This window comes from Ipomoea nil, unplaced genomic scaffold (assembly GCF_001879475.1).
Source record: "Ipomoea nil cultivar Tokyo-kokei standard unplaced genomic scaffold, Asagao_1.1 scaffold2921, whole genome shotgun sequence".
NCBI classification, from domain to species: Eukaryota; Viridiplantae; Streptophyta; class Magnoliopsida; order Solanales; family Convolvulaceae; genus Ipomoea; species Ipomoea nil.
In genome coordinates, this window is record NW_017619349.1 from 2273095 (window position 1) to 2296244 (window position 23150).

Below are 23150 nucleotides of genomic sequence, written 5' to 3' on the forward strand. Positions count from 1 at the left end.
TACATTTTAACAGAGTCAATAGTGCTGTAATTGAGAAAGTATATTTAACAGATACTATACTCTAACAGATGTTAGAGACCATAATACTAAAAAAATCACTCATTATCTTGTGACATATAAAAAAAAAAAATAGTGAGGTTTTTTTTTAAAGCAACCAATATGGTATATATTAGAGATAAGCTGAAATAGCGCCTGGTGAGATATCATCCCAGTACATAGCAGTAGTCTGACTAAACGCTATAGAAGCTAATGAATGAGCTAGTAAATTATTCGATCTACGAATAAATTTAACTAAACAGTAATCGAAATAAGACATATAAGACCTGCAACTATCAATGACATAGCCAACATACGAATGAACAAGACCCGTAGTAGATGATAAGTACTGGTGTAGAGTTTGGCAATCTGTGTACAGCTCAAAAGATCGTTCCCCCCGATTCCTCATCCAAGACAAGGATTCCTTACATGCGAATGCTTCTGCCATTAATGGGGAAAAGCAGTCCGGGAGATCGGCGTTGAAGGCCGCAAGAAAAGCTCCGGTCTCGTCTAGAAGGACGGCACCAACCGAAGCCTTGTTCGTTGAAGGGAGATAACCCGCATCGACGAGCATGACCATGGTGGCCAGGGCGGCTGAACTGTTTCGACCGTATGGTTTGCGACAATGGCAGTCGGCTCGGGGGAGTTCCGGTGTTGGTTGCCGTCGAGATGTACCCGTCTCCACACATGTACGGCAACAACGACAGTCGCAACCAATTTTCTCGGTGTGGGCAGGCAGGCATTCCAGACCGCTCCGTTTCTTGCTTTCCAAATGTGATATAAAATTACAACTATGAACATGACATCGTTAGTGTCTAAAATATTCATTACTCCATCAAACCAAGAGTAAAAAATATTTGTCACAACATTGGAGATTGAAACGTGGGATTCATTCCATATGGCCTTTGCAAAATCACATAATACCAAAGAGTGCATAATATCTTCATGAGTAGTGCCACACATAGCACATGTAGGATCAATCCCGACTTTTTTTATAAACAAATTCTTTGTAGTGGGGATGATATCACTCAAGGCTCTCCATAAAAAGGTTTTCCACCTCGGAGGATTTTAAGTTTCCATAATGAGAGCCAAAAAAAAATTAAAAAAATAGTGAGGTTAAATAGTTTAATAAAGAATGAAAATGTTGGCTAAGATAATTTTTTAAAATGAGAATAAAAATATTAAAATTATAAATAATTGGGGTCAAAACTAACAAAAACTCAAACAAGAAAGAAAATCAATTCTTTAAAAAAAAAAAAAAAGAGAGAGAGGAAATCTAGAAAAACACTTCTCTAGTTTTCGTATCTGCAGCGTGGACTTTTTGCAGAAAGGTCTGTACATCATTATGGAGTAAAAAATACACTGTTTGTATAGATAGAGAGAGAGGCGAGGAAGAAGACGACGGCACGGCACGGCGACGACTTTCAGTTCTAGAAAGAGAAAGTGACGGCAAAAAGAACCGACGAAGAAATTTACTCTTATTTGAGATTTGAAAAGGGATAGTGGTTGGTTTAACACGAAATTTGTTTGTGAGTGGGCGGTGGAAATTGGCGAATTCAATGGCTAAGAACGACGGAGGATCATCCTCATCCGCGGCTTCGAGATCGGCTCCGGAGCGGCCGACGATTACTCTGCCGCCGCGGAGTTCGGTGGAGAGTTTGTTTACGGGCGGGTTTATGAGTGGGATAAGCCCCGGGCCTATGACTCTAGTGTCGAATTTTTTCTCGGAGGGAGATTCCTACTCTGAGTGCCCCTCCTTCTCCCAGTTGTTAGCTGGCGCCATAGCTTCTCCCGTGGCTCTGGGAGGTGTTCGGCCGCCGCCGCCGCTTCAGCCTGTTGAGGCGAAGGAGGAGTCCGGTACTGGAAGCGGTGGAGATGCAGATTTTAGATTGAAGCATAATCGGCCGGCAGGGTTGGCGATAACTCAACAGTCAATGTTTACCATACCGCCTGGTTTGAGCCCGGCGACTTTGCTTGATTCACCCGGATTTAGTCTTCTCTTTTCGCCTGGCCAGGTATTTACAATTTACAAACCCTTGGACATCTATTTGTTCTATTATTGAATGGCTTGGTTTCAATAGTTTGATTCAGGGAAAAGTTGAATTTAGCAGATTGATATCAAAAATATCAATGATGATCGGAACAGTTGACATTAATTATTGAATGGCTTGGTTTGCTGTTGGAGGGTGAAATGATTAAGGCGAAGAACTTTGTTATTAAGGATTTGATTATTCTTAATTAGATTCTCACAATCTGCTGGGCTGCTGATTTCCTATTAGGTATTTAGGACTAAGGCACAGTGGAGTTTGTTCCTTGAAGGTGGGCCTGCATTATACCCTATTTTGAATTTTGATTAGATCAAAGTGTCCCCTAGCATAGCTCAGTAGTCGAAATGTTGAGTGTGGGTACAGTGACCCAGCAAATATTCAAGTTCGAATCCTTAACGGGGGAGGATTTCAGCCTTGGGACAAGAAGCACACACTCAGACCCTGCGTCACTTAGACATATCCTGCAATTTACCTCAGTTTTAGGGTTTAAACCTATAATATCAAGGTAGAAGTTTAATACTGGTTTCTCTTCTATAGTTCTATGGAGCCTTTCACACGCTACTATACTGGTGGTGTTTTGAATAAGGAAATCTGCAACTGTTCTGTGACAGCACATGCTCTCCTATGTACTGAATTTACGAATCCTTAAGTGCACACAATGAACAAGTTAGTCAGTAGAGTATTATCCCCTCCAAGGCTGATCTATAACGCTTAGGGTACCAAAATTAGAAAGCTTTAAACTTTTCAAACAGACAAAATAAACTAGAGTTTATGATAAATTAGATGAAAGCAAATAAAGAGAATAGGGAATTAGAGAAACTAACTAAATAAGAACAAGGATGGATAAATGGATCTAGGGGCATTTCATAGATCAGTTGGCATACCTACCAATTCAAATCTAAAAACATATTAAGATTAGGCATTAATTATATCATATTCATCAAAGAGTCAATATTTAACCATCCCTTTTGGCTGTTTAACTAATAAAGATGAAAATGAATCTCAGATTATGCAATAAATGATCACTGATCAGTCATGACAAGTATTAAGCATAGAATGAACTAAGTACGAGATAGAAACTAATGGAACCAAATATAGAATTGAACTACATAAATAATAAAACCAGAGCCTGTTAAAATCCTAGATAAAGTTTTTAGCCTCTCATGAACACCCACCCTTTGGGCTAATGGATTCTTCCTATTATCCTCTAATTCCCCCTTTGAAAGAGTCATCCTTGAAACCTTGCAGCGATCTCTATCTATTGATGTGGAATTGAAGTTCTCATTGGGCTTGTAGGATTCAGGAATTGATTGGGATTATGCTACTTTACTTCTTGTATTGTATCCCTCTCGAATATTACATTGGACTTCTAAGCATTTAGAAATATTAATTGATAACCAAATTGGACTATTACAGCTTAGGGAAGTCACAAATTTTCAATCCCAACTCAAATAGGGATCTCTCCAATTCAACCATTGACCTAATGGAAGAAGATTTACAGAAGTAGGTACTTCTGCTAAACCATTTCCCCAGTCTTGAAGGATTTCAGCTATCACTCACAGAAGCAACCAAACATTTCTGCTAATTCAACTCCTCTGGAGTGCAAGTCTGTCTTCTAAGTTCTTTTTAACCACTTCAACTTCACAAATAGGCTTTGTGGTCTATATAATGCCATTGGAATCACCCCATTTGGACCTTCATACACTGAGATATGCAGATGGCTCTTACCATCCCCCTCCGGCCCTCCCAATCTAATCTCCATTATGTTTTTTGTTTGTGGTAATTAATCTGGTTTCTAGAAGCCTTGTATGTTCAGCCAATCCGCTCTGCATGAAATTCCTGCCAAAAACTTTGAGCAGTAAATGACTCAGGCACAAAACTCTTATTAGGGGAATGTTACTGCATCTGCGCTAATGACACCATTGGTTCAATTATCGGAAATCTATTCCAGCAACTTATTTATAATTTATTTTTTTCTGGTTATACAGGGCCCTTTTGGAATGTCTCATCAGCAAGCACTTGCTCAAGTTACAACTCAGGCTGCACAGGCTCAAGTCCAAATGCATATTCAACCTGACTACCCTTCTTCATCAGCAGCTCCTGCAACATCATATTCACAGCTACAGACTATAGCATCAAATGCAACAATAAATCAACAGGTGCCTTCTCAAGCATCTGGTCATAATATCATGAAAGAATCATCTGAAGTTTCCCATTCTGATCAGAGAATAGAACCAGCTTCCTTTCCTGTTGACAAACCTGCTGATGATGGTTACAACTGGAGAAAGTATGGACAGAAGCATGTCAAGGGAAGTGAATTTCCTCGAAGTTACTATAAGTGTACACATCCAAAGTGTCCAGTCAAGAAGAAGGTTGAACGCTCTCTCGAGGGCCAAATAACTGAGATTATATACAAGGGTCAACACAACCACCCACCGCCTCAAAACAGAAAAGGGGCAAAGGATCCTGGAAACTCCAATGGGCCCCTTCAATGTGGCTCTGAACTGAGCTCTGAAGGCCTGACAACAAATTTTAACAAGCCCAAGGATCAAGAATCAAGTCAAGCTACACATGAACATGTGTCTGGATCAAGTGAAAGTGAAGAAGTGGGAGATGCAGAAACTAGAGCAGATGGTGGAGGTGATGATGAACGTGAATCAAAGCGGAGGTATACCTCATTTCCAAATTCCAATACCAGGAAATAATCCATTGTCGTTTTAATCAATCCTTGTCTTCTTACCACAGATTCATATCCATTTTCTTGTATGCAGGGCCATAGAAATGCCGGTTCCAGATCCAGCTACATCTCATCGGACAGTTACAGAACCAAGGATTATTGTTCAGACTACTAGTGAAGTTGATCTTTTAGATGATGGATACCGGTGGCGAAAATATGGTCAGAAAGTTGTTAAAGGGAACCCCTACCCAAGGTAACATTTCTATTAGTGACCAAGTAATCCTATGTTTCTTTGAGAGTTTAGGGGAATTTTCTCAATTTGTTGGCATATTGCCCATCCCTCAACTCGAATCTCATGCTGCACTTTGTACTATTTAAAGATATGATCAAACTATTTAAAATAGAGATGAATAGATAATACACATCAAGCTTTTATTTCACATGGTGCTGAGATGCTAATATTTAGTTTTGTGCATATGCTCAGCAGTACTTTACACATTTTTGCAGAAGCTACTATAAATGTACAAGTCCCGGGTGTAATGTACGAAAACACATTGAGAGGGCCGCAAATGATCCTAAAGCTGTCATAACAACATATGAGGGCAAGCATAACCATGATGTTCCTGCTGCTAGGAACAGCAGCCACAACACATCAAACAACAATACCATGCCACACAACGTGGCAGGTCAACAGCTGGCTGCAATTAGAACAGACTATTCTAGCAATGAACAGCAAGTAGCTCTCTTACGATTCAAAGAAGAACAGATTACATAATATATGGGGTTTCACTCAACAGACGGTTGAGAAGGAAGCTAGCAGGCAATGGCACATTTCCCGCAAAGCAAGATAGAGAAACACAAAATATATTGGAACAGACCCAATACTTGTTGTTCTACTCAGCTACAACCTACAGGTTATGGATCAAGAAGAAATTGCCCATGATGTTTCACATAGAAACCACTTTAAAATCTTATTCTTTTTGTAAATGCCTTATATTTATGAATTTATCCCAAAGGTTTTACTGTTTCTTGCCGTGGAATGATCGGTGATCGTTTCATTTGTTGTCGATCATTTCAAACTCAAACTCATGTTGATGATTTGATAGTTGGTTTTAAGATTTTGTGAAAAGGTTTGTACACCAAAAGACATTTGTGGCATCAATGTATCTTTACTTTTTTTTTTTTTTTTGAGGAAATCAATGTATCTTTTACTTGTTTAGTTATTTTTGTTGGTACATCTCAATCTCAGTGTTTGTGCTTTGAGACTCAGCACTTATAGCATCTTTAACGAGTGTTGAATACAATTCTATATGTATAGGCATTCTCTAATCGGTGGTTTGTTCCAAATTAGTACATAATACAATTATAATTTAAGAAAGGAGTTAATGTTGTGTTTACACAACTAATTTTTAAGCCAAATAACTGTACTGTAAAATCATTAAAATGAAAAAATGTTTTTATAACAAAATATTCCCTTAGTCTTGTGCCTACAAATAGTTATACCATGGATCAGGTGCAAGAAGGTGAACTTGGTCAAAAAATTATGTGTTTGTACTTTACAGTTAACATATTATGTAAATAAATTGAAGACATATTATATTAATTACATGCACATATTATGTTAATTGCATATTATGTGCCTACAGTTGACATATAGGCCTTGTTTGGTAAACGGTTGTTAGCTATTAGTTGGTTAGGTTAATTAGAGGGTATAACTAGTTGATAACATTAGCTGATTGTAGAAAGGTGTTTGGTAAATTAGCGGTTAGCTGATAACTGTTTAGTATTATTTTTTTCTCAAAAAGCTAATTGAAAAAGTTGCTTTGTGTAGCTTTTTGAATTTTAGCATTTTGAAGTTACAAAAAGCTAATTAACCAAACACTTATATTAATTTTTTAACTAAGTTAAACAATTAATAGTGATCAAATAAGTTAAAATTGACTGATAGGTTAACATTTTACCAAATAGGGCCAATATTATGTGTCTGTGCATTCAACTATATATTATGTGTCTTAATTTTTTTTTTTTTGAAAGCTTATGTGTCTTTAATTTATTTCTAGATTAACTGTAAACACATAATATATTAACTGTAACCACATAATATATTAGCTGTAGATACATAATTTAAATGTCATTTTGGATTAAGATTTACAATGCAAGATGAATTGCACTTCATTACCAATCAAATCCCAAAATTGGGAGTGGGCTAAAAGCAAACAGTCCATCTAGGCAGCTCAAAAGGGTATGTTCTGGCTGAGCCCACTAATCTTAGAATGGGAATTGAAGCAATGGTCAATTGTTATACAGTGGAATATGATCCAATACAACATTGTTTCTTTTAATTAAAAGAAGTGAATCAATGGTGTATCATGTTAAAGATATGTATATTTTTAAATGAATCTATAGTAGAATTAAAATAATACTTTGCTATTGTAATAATAAAAATATTTGTGTACAAATGAAACTGAATAACAAAGTTTACACAAATATGTATATTGTCAAATGAACATGTAAATATGTAATAGAATTAAAATAATACTTTAGTGTTGCTATACTGAATCTATTGTATCTATAAAATGAAATTGAATAGCAGAGCTTATATAGAAATGTATATTTCGAATTAAAATGATATTTTAGTATTGCTGTAATGAACTTGGTTGGCGTGATTGATCGTGCACTATCCTCCTTTAAGAGAAGTTGGGAGTTTAAAACTCCCTCATGTAAAAAAAAAAATAATAATATGGCAAACATTTTGTCCCTTAATTAAGTCGGCTTGGTGCGAGGACACCTCATGGTTTAACAAAAAAAAAAAAAGAAAAGAAAAAGAAAAAAAAAAAGTAATACTACACATCTCCCTTTTCTACTTCATGCTTACTTCTTATGCTTGGATTCCTCCATTACAAAAATTGGGTCATTAATTATTTTTTTTCACCAACAAAATTAAGACATATGATAAAAGTAAGTATAATACAAGTATATTTTTCCTTTATGAGTTACAACATGTAAAATTTTCCATGAGGTCGCAGGGTGGAGACACATTGATGGTGAAAATTGCAGTAGTAACTAGGCAGGGGGGTGGGTCTTAATTAGGGTTTGGGAAATGTGAGTATAATTGAATGTCCATCACATGTCTGTCCAAAGTTCATTTCATATTATGGATGCCACCCACTTCTACTTCCTCTTTTAAGAACCCTCCATCATTTCTGTATTCATGAATGAACCCTCCATCATTACCCGCATGGCAGCTCAGTTAGTCATATGAGTAAAATTTTAAAAAAATGATCAGATCAAATCTCATCCGTGACAGTGTGGAAGCAACCTCTCAAAATGAGGGGCTTCTCGTACGCAGTAAGCAAAGGTTTAGCGCGCAATTCATCACTTATTAATTCTGTTAGGTCCCACTACAGTATTAATGTTCTCGCAATTCATGCTCATTTACTAATTGAATTTTTTTTTATTATTTTGTAAAAAATTGAAGAATTAAAGAAAAAAAACAATTATACATGTTTATTAGCGCGTACAATTTTTCATTTTGAAAACTGTAAATATTTTTCAATTTTGTATAAAATTGGAGAACTTTTTTTTTTTTTTTTTTTCAAAATGAAAAACAAAATCTATCTCTATCATCTATTCAACTATAAATCAGAATATATAATTTATACATTTCACAACATTAACAATTTAAAGGGAAAAGCAAAAATAAGCATAAAATTTAAAAAAAAAAATTGTAAGTGAACAAAAAAGTAAGTACAATGTCCAATTTTCAAAAAAAAAAAAAGTACAATGTCCAATTATCGACAATTTATTAAACCAACAAATTTGTAACCTTACTATTATTAGTTTTACATAATGACTAAAAATAACAGTTTATTATTACACAAAAGCGAGATTTTTCTAATACACAACCACAAGTAGTAACTACAGATTTCGCTCGTTACAAAAAAACATCAGTTAATTGACAACTCAAAAATTAAAATTTGTGATACCTATAATAAATGATTCAAATTCATTATTAGTATATAATTAAGGGATTAAATGTGTAAGACTATAATTTTTTTAAAAAAATCAAGGATTTATATTTTAAATTTCAATTTCGAAATTTTTATTTGAAATTTTTAAAGAAACACCAAAATTAAATATCGTATATAAATAGATACTACAATGTAATAGAGCCAGTAGCTTAAAAAAAAAAAAAATATCGTATTGCAAAGTAGAGGTGGTCACGAGTTTATCAGTTTGAATCACGTGACCACAAATTGACCAAACGACATAAAGTAAAACAAAGACAAAATCAAAAGTAGTCACGGGTAATATTCCTATACCCTTGTTATTTTCTTTTTCTTTTCCTCTTATACCTTTTATATATACTTTAAATTCTTTTTTTTTTCTCTCTCATTACTTTTATTTGCAATATATATATATATATATATATATATATATATATATGTGTGTGTGTGTGTGTGTGTGTGTCCATAATCAGGTGCGGACTGACCTTAACGTTTGAACTTGCGCATTGCTGAATGATTGCACTGCACTTATTACATGATTGCACCGCACCGGATACAATTGCTGAGAGCTGTTGCGGTGCAATCCTTCAATAGTCTGCATGTTAGGGCTGGTTGGAGAAATGATTGTCTGAGTATCATATCTATCATAAATCATAGAGTTAATTCTAATTTTTGTCCATGACTATTATATTTTTATTTTTAAAATTTTAATCTTAAAATCAATTACTTTTAGCTTTCAAGTTATAGGAAAATGTCATTTTAATTTTGAGAAATAAAATGGCACATTTTCAATAGTTGAACTAAATTTGGTCAATTTTAAAAATTAAGAATTAAAAGAAATTGTAAATAGTTGAAAAATCAAAATTGAAATTAACTAAATCATAGCTATGGAGCATGCTATAATCTTACTTATAATCCTTACGTCTTACTATTCGATTGATTCTTTTTTTTTTTTTTATGTTTAATTAATAGGTATTTTTTTGTTTAAAAAAAAAAACTTGTAATATGATTGACTAGTTCCTGAATAATTAATAATAAAAACAATAATTTTATTATTTACGATAAATCTCACAACCACTATTTGAAAGAGTGCTTCTATATTGTACATATTCACCGACTCAAATCAAAAAAATTAATAAATAACTCTTATTTAAAATCAAATTTAAAATTTTATGATTATCAAGTTAACTGTTAAACCAATTTAATTAAATTGTCTCAAACAATTATACCATAAATAGCTTGTGTAATAAATAACTATAGAAAGTAGTATAAAAAAAGTCAAACTCTGAAAAAGATAGGGGACAAAAAAGAAAAGGTTCAATTGCTTCTGACTAAAGTCATGGAATGGAAACTCATTAATCCATTTATGGCCTTTAACCACCCACCCCCCCCCCCCCCCCCCCCCCCAAAAAAAAAAAAAAAAACTGATTCCTTTTAATTTTCTTTTTTCTAGAAAGTAATTTTATTTTATTTTGGAATAAGGTTCAAATTGGCCACTGAACGTAACCTGAAAATGCAATTAGGCCACTGAACGAACAAAAAGTGCAATTAGGCCACTGAACACTTCAAAAACGTGCAATTAGGCCACTGAACTCTCCAAACGTATGCAATTTCACCGGATAGCAGGTTACCATCAATTTTAGCAGGTTACCTACTTACGTGGCAGCTGAGTTGGCATTTTAATAATTTTTAAATAATTTTTAATAATTTTTAATAATTAATTTTAATAATAAATTTTATAAAAAATTAAAAAAATTAAATAAAAAATAAAATAAAGTCGTTTTTATTTTTTTTAAATAAAAATTTATTATTAAAATTTATTAAAAATGATTTAAAATTTATTAAAAATGCCAACTCAACTGCCACGCATGCAGATAACCTGCTAAAATTGAGGGTAACCTGCTATCAGGTGAAATTGCACATTTTTGGAGTGTTCAGTGGCCTAATTGCACTTTTTTTTCGTTCAGTGGCCTAATTGCATTTTCAGGTTACGTTCAATGTCCAATTTGAACCTTATTCCTTTTATTTTTATGTACTCAATTTCAATCAAATGTATATATAGATCATTTGAGTTGAACTAATACATTCATTATGATGCCCTATATTATTCTATTAATAGAATCCTATGATTCTATTTGGCAAGTCTAGATTAAAAAAAAAAAGTAGTTGATATATGAAAATTAACTTAAAGATATAAATTGAGAGTTGTTAAGTTAGTTAAATTTTGGTAAAATTAATTGTAAATAATTCGAATATAATGACTTTGTTAAAAAAATATTTTATATATATATATATATATATATATATATATATATATATATATATATATATATATATATATATATATATGCGGTAAATAATATGGAGTACAATAATTCTATACAATGTGTAGTATGCCTAGAGGATAGAGCATACTATACCAATTTACAGTATATTTGATTTATGGAATTAGTCGATATAAAATGGGGTATGAATCTTAAGAATATGCTTATTTTGACTTTGGTAAGTCGTTTTATTTCCGATAATAGTATTTTCCGGAATGAGCTATAAGGGGAATAGCTATTGCGGGGAACAAGATCGGAGCGGTAAGGAAGGGGGGCTAGTATGACGCTATTCATATGTTTTCAAGAATAGGGAAAGGTCACAGTGTCAATCTTTAAGGACGGAGCTACTATGTGGATAGTGGGGATAGCTGCCCTCCCCCCTCCTCCACCCCACCCGTATAGTCCTATCTTGAGAAAATTGATTACAAATCTTTTTATTTCCAGCTAAGAAAATTAAAATGTTAGTTCACTCAAAAGCAAAGACTATAGTCCAATCTTAAGAAAATTAGTTACCAATCTTTATGAACGAGAGTTCACCATTGCAATGGTAGTTGCATTGGAAGGAAGAAGAGTTCTTTACATAAGAGCAACGTAAAAATTCAGGTTTTGTATTTGTTGTATATGTTTATGTGTGTTATGTAATTAAAAATGTGTAGTGGATTAAACATTTGTTGGGTTTCACCGATTCAATTGCGTTAAAATCTTGTTGTCGTAGTTTATATGAATCATGGTTATGCATTTTATCTGTATATGTTTATGTATGACACTACATGATCGATTATATTATAGTTTTTGATAACATCTCTAGTCCGATTTAAATAGTACTTTTGTGGCTCTCCTTGAGACTTGAGGTAATTAAGGTCACATGATCGAACCCTAGTGGTGGGGTATTGACTCTTTAGGTTACAACAGATAGAGAAAATATGTTGAACATATACACCATTACAATAGAGTTGATAGTACTAACTTATCAATAATATTCTCAAATTTTGCGAGGTATTATTATTTAAAATTTTAAAATAATAACTAACAACAAATAACTAAAATCTATATGGAACAAAGGAGTACTACAAATACATTGTTTTTTTCGAAAAGAAAAAAGTTAAACAACTTTTTAAAAATTTTCTGTGAATTACTTTTTGGGTCAACTTGCATAGACTATATTCTGCATGTGCATGCCATGCCCTAACGTATATTCTGTTAAAATAGATAATGAAGTTTCCGAGAGATAAAAAATAATATAATGGTGGCTGTGTTATATATGTTTATATGCTCACATGTGCAATCAACTTTTTTTTTAATTTTTTATAATGAAATCTGAAAAATTAAATTGTATAATAACAAAAAGATGTTGCATATAATCTATTAGAGCATCTTCAATGCACCCAAAAAAAAAAAAAAAAAAAAAAAGAAGAAAGAAAGAATGAGAGAAAGAGTCAAAGAGGGAGAGAAGTGCAGGATAAATTAAGAGAACCTAGCAGGCAAGATAAATCTGACAAGAAGGTGCCAAAATGCTGGTTTTGTGTGCAAAAACTAGAATGAGAATAAATATATATAGTAGCTTATTATAGGGTTTTGTAGCACGTATAGTTTAGTGACCCAACACAACATTCACTCTCGATCTGTCCTATACTTTAATTTCTCCCATGTTATGTCACTCTCCTATATATATATATATATATATATATATATATATATATATATATATAATGTTTGAAATTTATTTTCTTGGGCCAAGTTCCCACCTATTCTTGCATCTAGCTAGGGTTCTTCCAAATTCCCAAATCAAACACTACTCTACCCTCCATCCTTGAAATTGGTAGGCATCCCAATAGAGTTTTTGGAAAGGTTTTTGAGATTTGAAGTCTATATAGAAGTGAGAAAATGTTAAATTCTTGCAAAAGTAATATATTTTTGTGTCATAATGTGGAGCCCACTAAATAATTAAAGAAAATAGTAATTGGAGCAGCCGCTCAGTGGACCTGTGTATTACACGCGGGCGCATTGAGGGTGGTCGCCAACTGGAATATTAACACCGTTAATTATTGTCCTTAGTTTCACCACTTTTTAAAGTAGAAGGACGTACTAAATTGAACAGAATAAAAGTATAATGACTAAATTGAACAAAACATTATAATACAGAGACTTCATATCCCGATTTCTTCAATATAAGAATCGTGAACCGCCAATTTATAACTATAATCAAACTATGTCACATCTAATTATTTGTACAATAATTAATACATAAAATTTGTACAAATAACGCTGATCACACACAAAAGGTTATATGGGACATATTTCAATTATGCAAAATATATTTTAGAGAAAACAATACTTTTCTATAAGTCAACGAGGTTTATATTTTCATTAAAAAGTATTATTCATTACTTAGAAACATAATAGTAAATATATAATACTTGTTAACACATAAAAAATATTATATTTTTTATTAAAAAAAAACTTGTTTGTGACATTTTCTTAAGAAAAGTCACAGAGGTGTTAACTGAATACAAAATATTTGGCATGCAAAATATTTTGCATATAATGAAGATTTAATTGTATTGAATAAGACAGCAAGCTAAGAAATGGATACGACATTATATCTAAATGTTACTATTCGACCAAACCTACTACTCTTATATGTTAGACAGAAACATGTGGACCATGTACTAAATTTAATTTATCTAAGATTTGTATACTTATATTAATATTAGATTTAACTAATCCAGTACAACGTGTACCAACACTTTTTAAAATAAATTATATTAAGGAACTTAGATAGAACCTAATAAAAGTAGGGTCTTTTTTTTTTAAATTTGTTTTTATTTTTTATTTTATAGAAAAACATTGACATTCATTTTTAATTCATATAAAATTGAAATCCACACTAATTTGGACGGATTTGAAATGAATGGTGAACCACTCCATGCAAACTGGGTCCATTTAGAAATGATTTAATACCCAAAATTGTCATTGACTATAGTGATTTTTTTCAATTTTATCTAAACAATTTTAGTATCATAAAGTAGTTTCAAACTTTTGTGTTATTGCTCAAATCTATTAAAAGGGTGTTAAAAGAGGGATAAATTAGTAATTTCAAATTGAGATTTTCTCGATCTCCTTAGATTTATTTCACCACGCGGACTGACTACAAATGTAAGTCAAATGTCGAATGTAATTGAATCTGCAGATTGTGTTCACGTGTTTATCAGTTGCGGCGGTTAATTCCCCAAGTAAATTGAGAAACCGAGAATCAATGGCGAGCTTTATACATACATACATACATACATACATACATACATACATACATACATACATACATACATACATACATACATACATATATATATATATATATATATATATATATATATATATATATATATATATCTGTGTGTATCTATTTATTACAATGAATTACAAGTTAAAATGATTTATTTGCATGTTTTTATTATAGTTATTATTAATTTTTATAACTGTAATAAATTTTAATTTATAACTTTATTTTAATACAAATAATACTTATTATCATCATCAAAATAACTAATATTTTATAAGAAATGAATTTATAATATATTTCTATTTTTTAAAATAAAATGAACCAAATAGAACAAAATACAATTTTCTAACTTCAGCCAATTTTTGACATTTAACCAAAAATTAATAAATGAAAATGTTTTCCAAGAGAATGAATCATTTTTTTTTAAATCATTTCCCGTAAAATATTTTTGAGTTTTCGAATGAGCCCTTCCTATATATTTTATTTACTGATAAATATGATACCATGTTATATTTTTAAAAATAAAAAGATTAGATTATTAAAATTTGCAAGAAACATATATGAGAAAAAGAAAGATAACAAAGAAGACAAATAAGAAGTGTTTGTGTGTGTGTGAATGTTTTGTTATATGGCTTTGTATAAACTTTTTTTTTTTTTTTAATTTAGGAAATTGTATTTTGGTCATAGAATTGTGTATGGTTTGTCATTATGGCCACAACTCACATATTATCTACATTTATGAGTATAGTTCTCAAGGCATTATGTTGCATTTTAATATTTGATATTATGCTTAACTTAAAGTATTCATGGGGCATGCTGTATTAATTAATATCAATACCTTTTGTAATTGGTATAATTACACATAATATAATTACTTGCACCTGATACTGTGAAGATAAATGTTAACCGAATGTCTATACCAAACACAATCTAAATAATATATATAATTATACTCGATATAAAAAATATCGGTACTATCGCTGCTCTAGAAATTTAGAAATTTAGAAATATTCATAATAGCGGGTGAAATGTTTATTTAAATTTTTTTTTTTAAATGAATAAAAAAAAATTGTTGAAAAAGTAATTTTCCACTTGGAGGAGGTTTAGGAAGATATTGAAAAGCTTTAAATGGGGTTGGTAGGAGAATACAAAAAAGGCAGAGGAAATACAACTGGCTGGCTGTGTACTATTTGGAGTGTGACACATGATTTGTACATCCCAAAAGGTGACAAAAGTAAAAAAGATTTGTTGGCAAAGGTAATTATAAGTTCAAACTTTAAACCCCAAACCCAATTCTGTCAAAGCAACCTCAATAGTGGTAGATTTGTGTAGATTGTGAATTTTTACAGGTAATGTAAGAGCGCGGAGCAAGTGAGAAGCGAAAAAAAAAGGGGAGGAAACCATAAATTCTGACAAGAAAAAAAAAAAAAAAAAACTAACAGGGCGTTTGGTTGGAGGGATTTTAAATTCCCTTCCCACTTAATTCCCACATAATTTCAAAGGTCATCAAATTCCGTAGTTTGGTTGGAGGGAATTGCAATTTCATGAAATTGTAATTCCCTAATTTCATGGAATTAAAATCTCATGTCCCCCCTGGTATTTTAATTCCTGGGAAAAACATATAGTGATGAGTCAAAATTACCCCTTCCTTTTTTAACCTAAAATTAATGTCTAACAACAATAATGGACATTTTTGACTTTATACTACTTATTCCCTTTCAATTCCCATGTATACCAAACATTGGAATTGAAATTCCCAGTAATTCTATTCCTGTCAACCAAACACTGGAATTTAAATTCCCACTTTATTCACAGTAATTCAACTCCCATGGAATTACAATTTCTTTCCCACATAATTCCCCCCTCCAACCAAACGCCCTGTAAAGGCAAGCGCATAGATTGTTGCACACGCACAGTAATCTGAGCAAGTTTTCTCCTTTTCATCCAAAAGTGAACTCCACCTAAAAATCATATTTATAGGATAAAAATATAGCCACAAACTCTCATTTCTCATTAGATAAAAATCAATTCTTACTTTTTTCTTTTTCAAAACTGAACAAAAATCACTATTGTAGTTGCTCACATAGTCACACCCCTGTAAAAGTAATTGTGAAAGGAGATAAATTGTGTAATATATTTTAGTAACACATGATTTGAATGCTTGTTTGTTTGTTTTGTTTTGTTTTTTTCCTAAGCTAAAATTCTCTCCAATTAAAAATTCAAATTCAAGTAATTGTTGGGTATTATACCTATACTCAGACTTTAGATCACTGAACTATGTCCGGGAGCAATTGGCAAAGGTAATTATAGGCTTCCAAACTAACCGGGGAGTATTAATAAAACTGCTCAACTATGAATTTGTGTACTTTATTGTGATTTTTTACTGGTTAGGGTCACAAGTCGGAGTTTATTCAGTGTACTTGTTGAGGGGATTCTTTGTCATAAAAAAAATGTATTAGTAATTTATTTATTTTTAATTATAATTAAATGAGACAGAAGAAGCATGCTCTATAGTCTCTGTTGAGCATATAACCATTAATGTACAATCCAATTATCAGTTTAAGTTTTAAGTTGAGATAGAACACATGCTTCAATTCTCTCTATTGTATTACAACACCATTGTTCCCAGCGGAGTCTCTCTCTCTTTCTCTCTCTCTCTTCAAAAGGCTTCTCAAGAACCGATAAATAAAAAAATTTAAAGAAACAAGAGAAATACCCAATAGCCATTTCACAATTTCAAAGCCTTGTGTCCTCTCTCTCTCTCTCTCTCTCTCTCTCTCTCTCTTCAACTTCATGGTGCAAATGTGGGTGGGGTTTGGGTTATTAATTATTATGATTGAGTGAACCAGACAAAGCTACCTAGCCATAAACCCACTACCAGTTATGCATTTATTTCTCCCTTTGAGCTTTTCATTGTGCTGTTTTTGATTCTTTCTTTTGTTCATTTGTGCTTTCTTTGATTTCTTTGTCACTGATAAGACCCAACAGAATGTGGGAAAATGTGGGATTTGTTTTCTTGCTGAGAATGAGTGTTCAGCTGATCTTAATTTTCCAGTGAAAATGAGGGAAAATGCAAGTAAACAAGGAAATTAGAGGGTAGACAAAGTTCCCACATTTTTTGGCCCTTTTTCCTGCAAAATTTCTTGGCTGCACAGACTCTTTAATCTGCAAAATGAGGAAGCATGGATGGCAGCTTCCCTATCATCCTCTCCAGGTCTCCCTCGCCCCCCAGTATTCTTCCTTAATTTTTAGCTTTTTAAAGGGATTTTGTTTCCTTTTTAGCATATATGTAATTTTGGTTCAGTTTTTTTTTTTTTTTTTTTTTTTTTTTGAATCTACATGTGCTTGAATGCAGGTGGTGGCTGTTGCTGTGTTTCTGGCATTGGGTTTTGCCTTCTATGTGTTTTTTGCACCTTTTGTGGGGAATAAATTGTTTCAGTACATTGTGATGGGGATTTATACACCTCTTGTAAGTCACTTTAATAGCTTTTCCTTCTCTTTGCCCTGGTTTCCTGTGTCATTTTAGACTCTGGATCACTGAGATCTGCTCTTTAATTACTTGTTTACTTCATGATTTTGAGTAATTTTGTTGCTGTTCCTATGGATTGTGTTCTACTATTACTTTGTGGGCTCTCTTTATATTGTGTTCTGCAATTACTTTTTGGACTCTCTTTGGATTGTGTTCTCTAATTACTTAAAATAGGATTTTCTTGAACCCCCCCCCCCCCTTCCAGTTCCTTCATTCTTTTTTGGCAAATGAGTTTCTTAGTCCTTTATTTATTCTATGGATGATTCCTGACTTAACAAATGATAGTGTCATTGGCCAATTTGGGTAGAAATGGGGGCCTTGGTTTCATTTCCCTACTAAAATGTAGCCTAGCAAAAGGCAGTGTATACTCTTATATGTGCAATTGAAGAGACATCTCTTTGTTTCTTTCCCAGATTATATGTGTTTTTGGGTTATATATCTGGTGTGCTGCCACTGATCCTGCGGATTCCGGGGTTTTCAAGTCGAAAAAGTATCTTAAGATTGGAGATGACAAAAGCCATAGTCATGTCAAGGATTCTAAACTAGGTGGAGGAGAGTCAACTTCATCAGTACATGGTGCTAATGCTAGTTCGGTTGGAGAGAAAACTTTTGACAAAAACACGGGAGCTCAAGCGGCTGCAGATCCTCATGGTGCTCAAACCGACGAGAAGATTGAGGCAGCTTCTCATCAAACATTGTGCGCTTCTGTGCTGTTACCTTTACTACCCTGTGCTTCGTCGTGCTGCCCAAATCGACACGACGAGTCTTCCGAGCAACAAACAAGTGAAGATGGCATGTTCTATTGCAGTTTGTGTGAAGTGGAGGTGAGTGCTTAGATGTGCAATTATCCATACTAAAAGTGTACCCAACAAACTAACTAGCTTGGTTGGCGTGAATGGCCGTGCACTCTTATCCCTTAAGCAGTGTTGCAAAAATCGCGCCTAGGCGCTAGGCGGTCGGCCTCCTGAGTGCCCGGTGCCCGCCCAGGCGCCCTAGGCGGTCCCCAGGCGCCTAGCGATTTTTTCAACATTGCCCTTAAGAGAGGTCGGGAGTTCAAAACCCCTACTCTCGTATGGAAAAATCAATATGGCCAGCACTTTACCTCTTAATTGGGCTGGCCTGGTGCGAATGGGGATTAGTCTGAGTATGGAACGGGCTTAGAAATTGTGAAAGGCTTGTGATGCCCCATCTCATTTGGGAACACAAGAATCCCAAATTACCACATCAACCTTTTTTGTATGCTTCTAGGGCTGCTAGATCATATGTTTATCTTTGCGACTTTGTTTACAATCCTCTTGCAGGTGTTCAAATACAGCAAGCACTGTAGAGTATGTGATAAATGTGTTGACCGCTTTGATCATCATTGCAGGGTAATTATATTATATACTATAATGTGAAATTGTGAACTGTAACGTCACACATCACGGAATAGTTTTTCAGACATGGATATTATCAGAATATGAGTGATTTTTTTCCTCGATATTTTGTTGTAGTGGCTAAACAATTGTATTGGCAAAAGGAACTATAGGAAGTTCTTCACCCTCATGGTTTCTGCTCTCGTACTGGTATGTATCGCCTTTCTTGCTTCGGGTCACGATACATAATCTTCAGTCTCCGAATTGTCCATAGACTATCCCCAATTTCATAATTGACATAAAATAAAATCCCCTGATAAGGTCTGTAATCTTCTTCTCCCTAATCCTTGCATGGGCTAAGGTCACTTAACTGGGCTATAATGCACATGAGCCAAACCACATTAAAAGATTGAATCCAACCAATTAGCTAGTCTAACCTATGGCCTTATAAACCCATATGTTATCTCTTATTTGATTAGACTCTAAACACTTCTGAAACAAAAAAAAAAAAATAATAAAAAAAATTGAGGGTCAACTCAGAACAAGCATTTTACTTTCAAGCCATTTTTTATTTGATTAACGATTGACAGGTCTACATGGTTTGTGCACCTTCGACTTGAGATTGCAGCTTATACTTCAGTGGTTGACTGGAATCCTTGTTCTGATCTGTTGCTTTATTGAGAAGAAGAGGTTCTCGGCGGATATCTCCTCTAAGCTAGGAAGCAGTTTCTCCATGGTTCCATTTGTTATTGTTGTGGTGAGTGTTATTGCAGCTTAGCTCAAATTTCTTGTCACGGGCACCGCACATTTGGTCTTTTACCTTTATCGAAAAGTTTTCATCTTGTCTTCATGATAGGCGGTCTGCACCATATTGGCAATGATTGCGACACTGCCACTTGCTCAGCTTTTCTTCTTTCACATACTTCTCATCAAGAAGGTCAGGTTTTCATCTTGCGGTGATTCTAATTAGCGAACTTCCTGTGCTCTGAAAGCTGACAAATTTATATACTTCGACCCGTGGGATCACAGGGAATTAGCACATATGATTATATCATAGCTCTGCGGGAGCAAGAGCAACAAGGGATTGGAGGTCAACAAAGTCCTCAAATGTCAACGGTTAGCTCCATAACGGGGTTAAGCAGTGCAAGCTCCTTTAATACTTTCCATCGAGCAGCGTGGTGTACACCTCCACGCCTCTTTCTCGAGGATCAGGTATATTTTATCGTTTTTTTTTGGGTCCTTTGTGGAAATTTTCATTTTACTCTGAAGTGGCATCTTATGTTGGGCGGAGGCCGGTGAAGGGCCAAGTCCAGCACCAGGTGGCTATGGGATTGTTGGGCGCCTGCCTCTCGAAAATGTGGTGGGCGGTATAAGGAAATAAGGTTGCGCTTTCCCTACTAACTATAGCTTTTGGCGTAGCGGTAAGTGCTTATGCCAACTTACCATCCACGTAAGCAGACAACCTGATGAAATTGACGGTAAACTGCTATCAGGTGAAATGGCATACATTTGGGGTGTTCAGTAGCCTAATTGCACTTTTTTTTGGTTCAGTGGCCTAATTGCACTTTCATGTTACGTTCAGTGGCCAATTTGGACCTTATTCCTTAATTCTAATATAGTTTTGCTTAAATGCAGTTCGATGTAGTTCCTCCGGACAACGGATCTGTTAGTTCACTTGGAAAAAAGACGTCGGTAGAGGAGCCGGTTAAGAAAAAGAACCCCGCTGCTGTGAAGATCAGTCCATGGACATTAGCACGGTTGAACGCCGAGGATGTTTCAAAGGCGGCAGCCGAAGCGAGGAAGAAGTCGAAAATTCTGCAGCCTGTTGTGAGACAGCAAACGCCTTACGACCTTGAAGCGAACAGTAGTTTCGGGAGCAGTGGGCGTCGAATGATCCCGAGGCCCGACAACAACAGAAGGCGACCCAGCAAGCGTGTCCGTCTCCCTACAGAGCTACCGTTCGAAGGTTTGGCGAAGCTTTCAAGTGAAGTTGCTCACAACAATAGTAGAGGTCCTATGATCACCGAGACATCAACAAGTTTGGCCCCTCTTCATCTTGAAGCCCGAAGCGCTTTTCGTACAAACCAGGCAATAGTCTCGAGCTCGGGAGGAGGCATTGCTGCTTCTTCCCCAGAGAGCAGCTTGGACTCCCCCGATATTCTCCCTTTCCGGGCCTCATCATCGGGAGCAGAAGAGGGTAGACATCTCGTGGGACTATCATCAACCTCCGGGATGAGTGTCCATAAAGAAATTCCGTTGTCGAGGTCAACTAGCGATGGATATGATGCATCGGGGGGTGAAGATAGTGACCGAGTTCCTAACCGATTTGTGCAAAGGTCAACAAAATGGAGTAGCCTTCTTTTCGGGTCTGACCAAAACGAGAGGGCCAGTAGGTTGATGGCACCATCATCTTCATCTACCCAAGCTAACACCAGAATGCTCTGAACTCTCCAAAACTTAACTATATATATATATATATATATATATATCATTTTGGTCTTGGCAAAGTAGTTGGGGGATTATATGAGATTTTTTCATTTATTGGCCAAAAGTTTGTGTAAAGGAACCTCCTGGCTTCACTTTGGCCTCTTGCATTTGTTATTGGGTTTAAAAGTTTGGCTTCCAGAGAAGAGTTGACAGGAAGGGCATATTATTGTGTGCAATTCTGTTGTCTGTCAACATTTTTCTGGGAATGTAATCCCTCCCTCTCTCCCAGCCAGGAACAATGTAAAATGTAGGCATTATGGATTCTAGCATTTGAATTTGAATGAAGACTTTGGTTGCCCCAACTCTCCTTTCTTTATAGGGAAAAGCATTTGCATCACATGATTCTAATTGATAGTATGACAGGTAGTCGTCAAAATAGGCTTTGCTCGTTGGCCCGTTCCCTACCTAGGTAGGGGTGGGTTTCGGGGAACGTTATGCTGTGCAAGGTGGGCACGGTTTCATATCCATGATTTTTATATTGTAGATTCATAATTTTTATACTGTAGATTCATAATTTCTATACTGTAAATTCATAAAATCTATATTTTAGATTCATAATTTCTAAACTGTAGATTCATAATTTAAATACAGTAGATTCATAATTTCTATACTGCAAATTCATAATTTCTGTACTGTAGATTAATAATTTCTAAACTGTATAGTTATCAAATTATGAACATATAATTCTGTGATTTTTGAAAATAGAGTTCAACAATGGGAAATATGAACATCGAAAATTATGAACATATAGCTTTATAATTATAAACACATATTTATAAAATTATGAACATATAGCTCTATAATTATAAATCTATAGTATAAAAATTATGAATATGGAACCATGCCCACCTTGCAAGGTGGGCACGTTTCCATAACATAATTTGCCGGGTTTCGGTTTTAGTGGCCCGCGGGGCTAGGTGGTAGCAGATTGGCAACCCCCTCTGTCAGGTTGGCTCAAGTGCAATGTGGATGCGGTTCTCCCCTGGTTTGGACAACCCATGTTATGGTACAGTTCTTTTCAATGAGAGGGGAGGCTTCATTGCAGCCTGGAACAGCCCTCTTATTGTGTGTTTAAGATCTAGATCCTTACATGACGAAGGCTTTGGCTTGGGCACTGTGGGATTATGTTCAAAGTGGAAAGATCCTTTATGCGCACTGATATTTGGTTCTGAGCCATTGAGTTACTATGATTTATCGAGTCGGAGTGCGAGGACTCTTGAGATTGAGAATTCAACCTTTTGGGAGGAGGATTATATAAACTTGTCAATATAAATGTTTCAAACAACCATTGCTACTAAGGTATTTTTTTTGTTTTAAATTGAATATGTTATAAACCATTAAAGTTAATACTCCGTACTAAACATATAAAAAATATATCATTAAAAAATTGGATTAAACAGGCAAATT

General features: G+C 34.4%; 2 protein-coding genes and 1 long non-coding RNA gene across 3 annotated transcripts; all 3 read left to right on the top strand.

Moving 5' to 3' along the window:
• Positions 1-1276: 1276 nt before the first annotated feature.
• On the top strand, positions 1277-22914 carry LOC109160913. Its single transcript, XR_002050831.1, has 3 exons — positions 1277-1371; positions 10392-10394; positions 22885-22914. It is a non-coding gene; the product is annotated as an uncharacterized LOC109160913 (long non-coding RNA).
• LOC109160908 (probable WRKY transcription factor 3) lies at positions 1368-5906 on the top strand. The gene is made up of 4 exons (XM_019309171.1): positions 1368-2051; positions 4073-4752; positions 4856-5014; positions 5269-5906. Exons 1-4 carry the CDS (start codon positions 1596-1598, stop codon positions 5534-5536), a joined length of 1563 nt encoding a protein of 520 aa, XP_019164716.1. The 5' UTR covers positions 1368-1595; the 3' UTR covers positions 5537-5906.
• LOC109160907 (probable protein S-acyltransferase 22) lies at positions 17042-22045 on the top strand. Its single transcript, XM_019309170.1, has 9 exons — positions 17042-17586; positions 17728-17841; positions 18315-18725; positions 19203-19271; positions 19395-19466; positions 19885-20013; positions 20113-20193; positions 20286-20468; positions 20892-22045. Exons 1-9 carry the CDS (start codon positions 17545-17547, stop codon positions 21699-21701), a joined length of 1911 nt encoding a protein of 636 aa, XP_019164715.1. The 5' UTR covers positions 17042-17544; the 3' UTR covers positions 21702-22045.
• Positions 22915-23150: the final 236 nt, after the last annotated feature.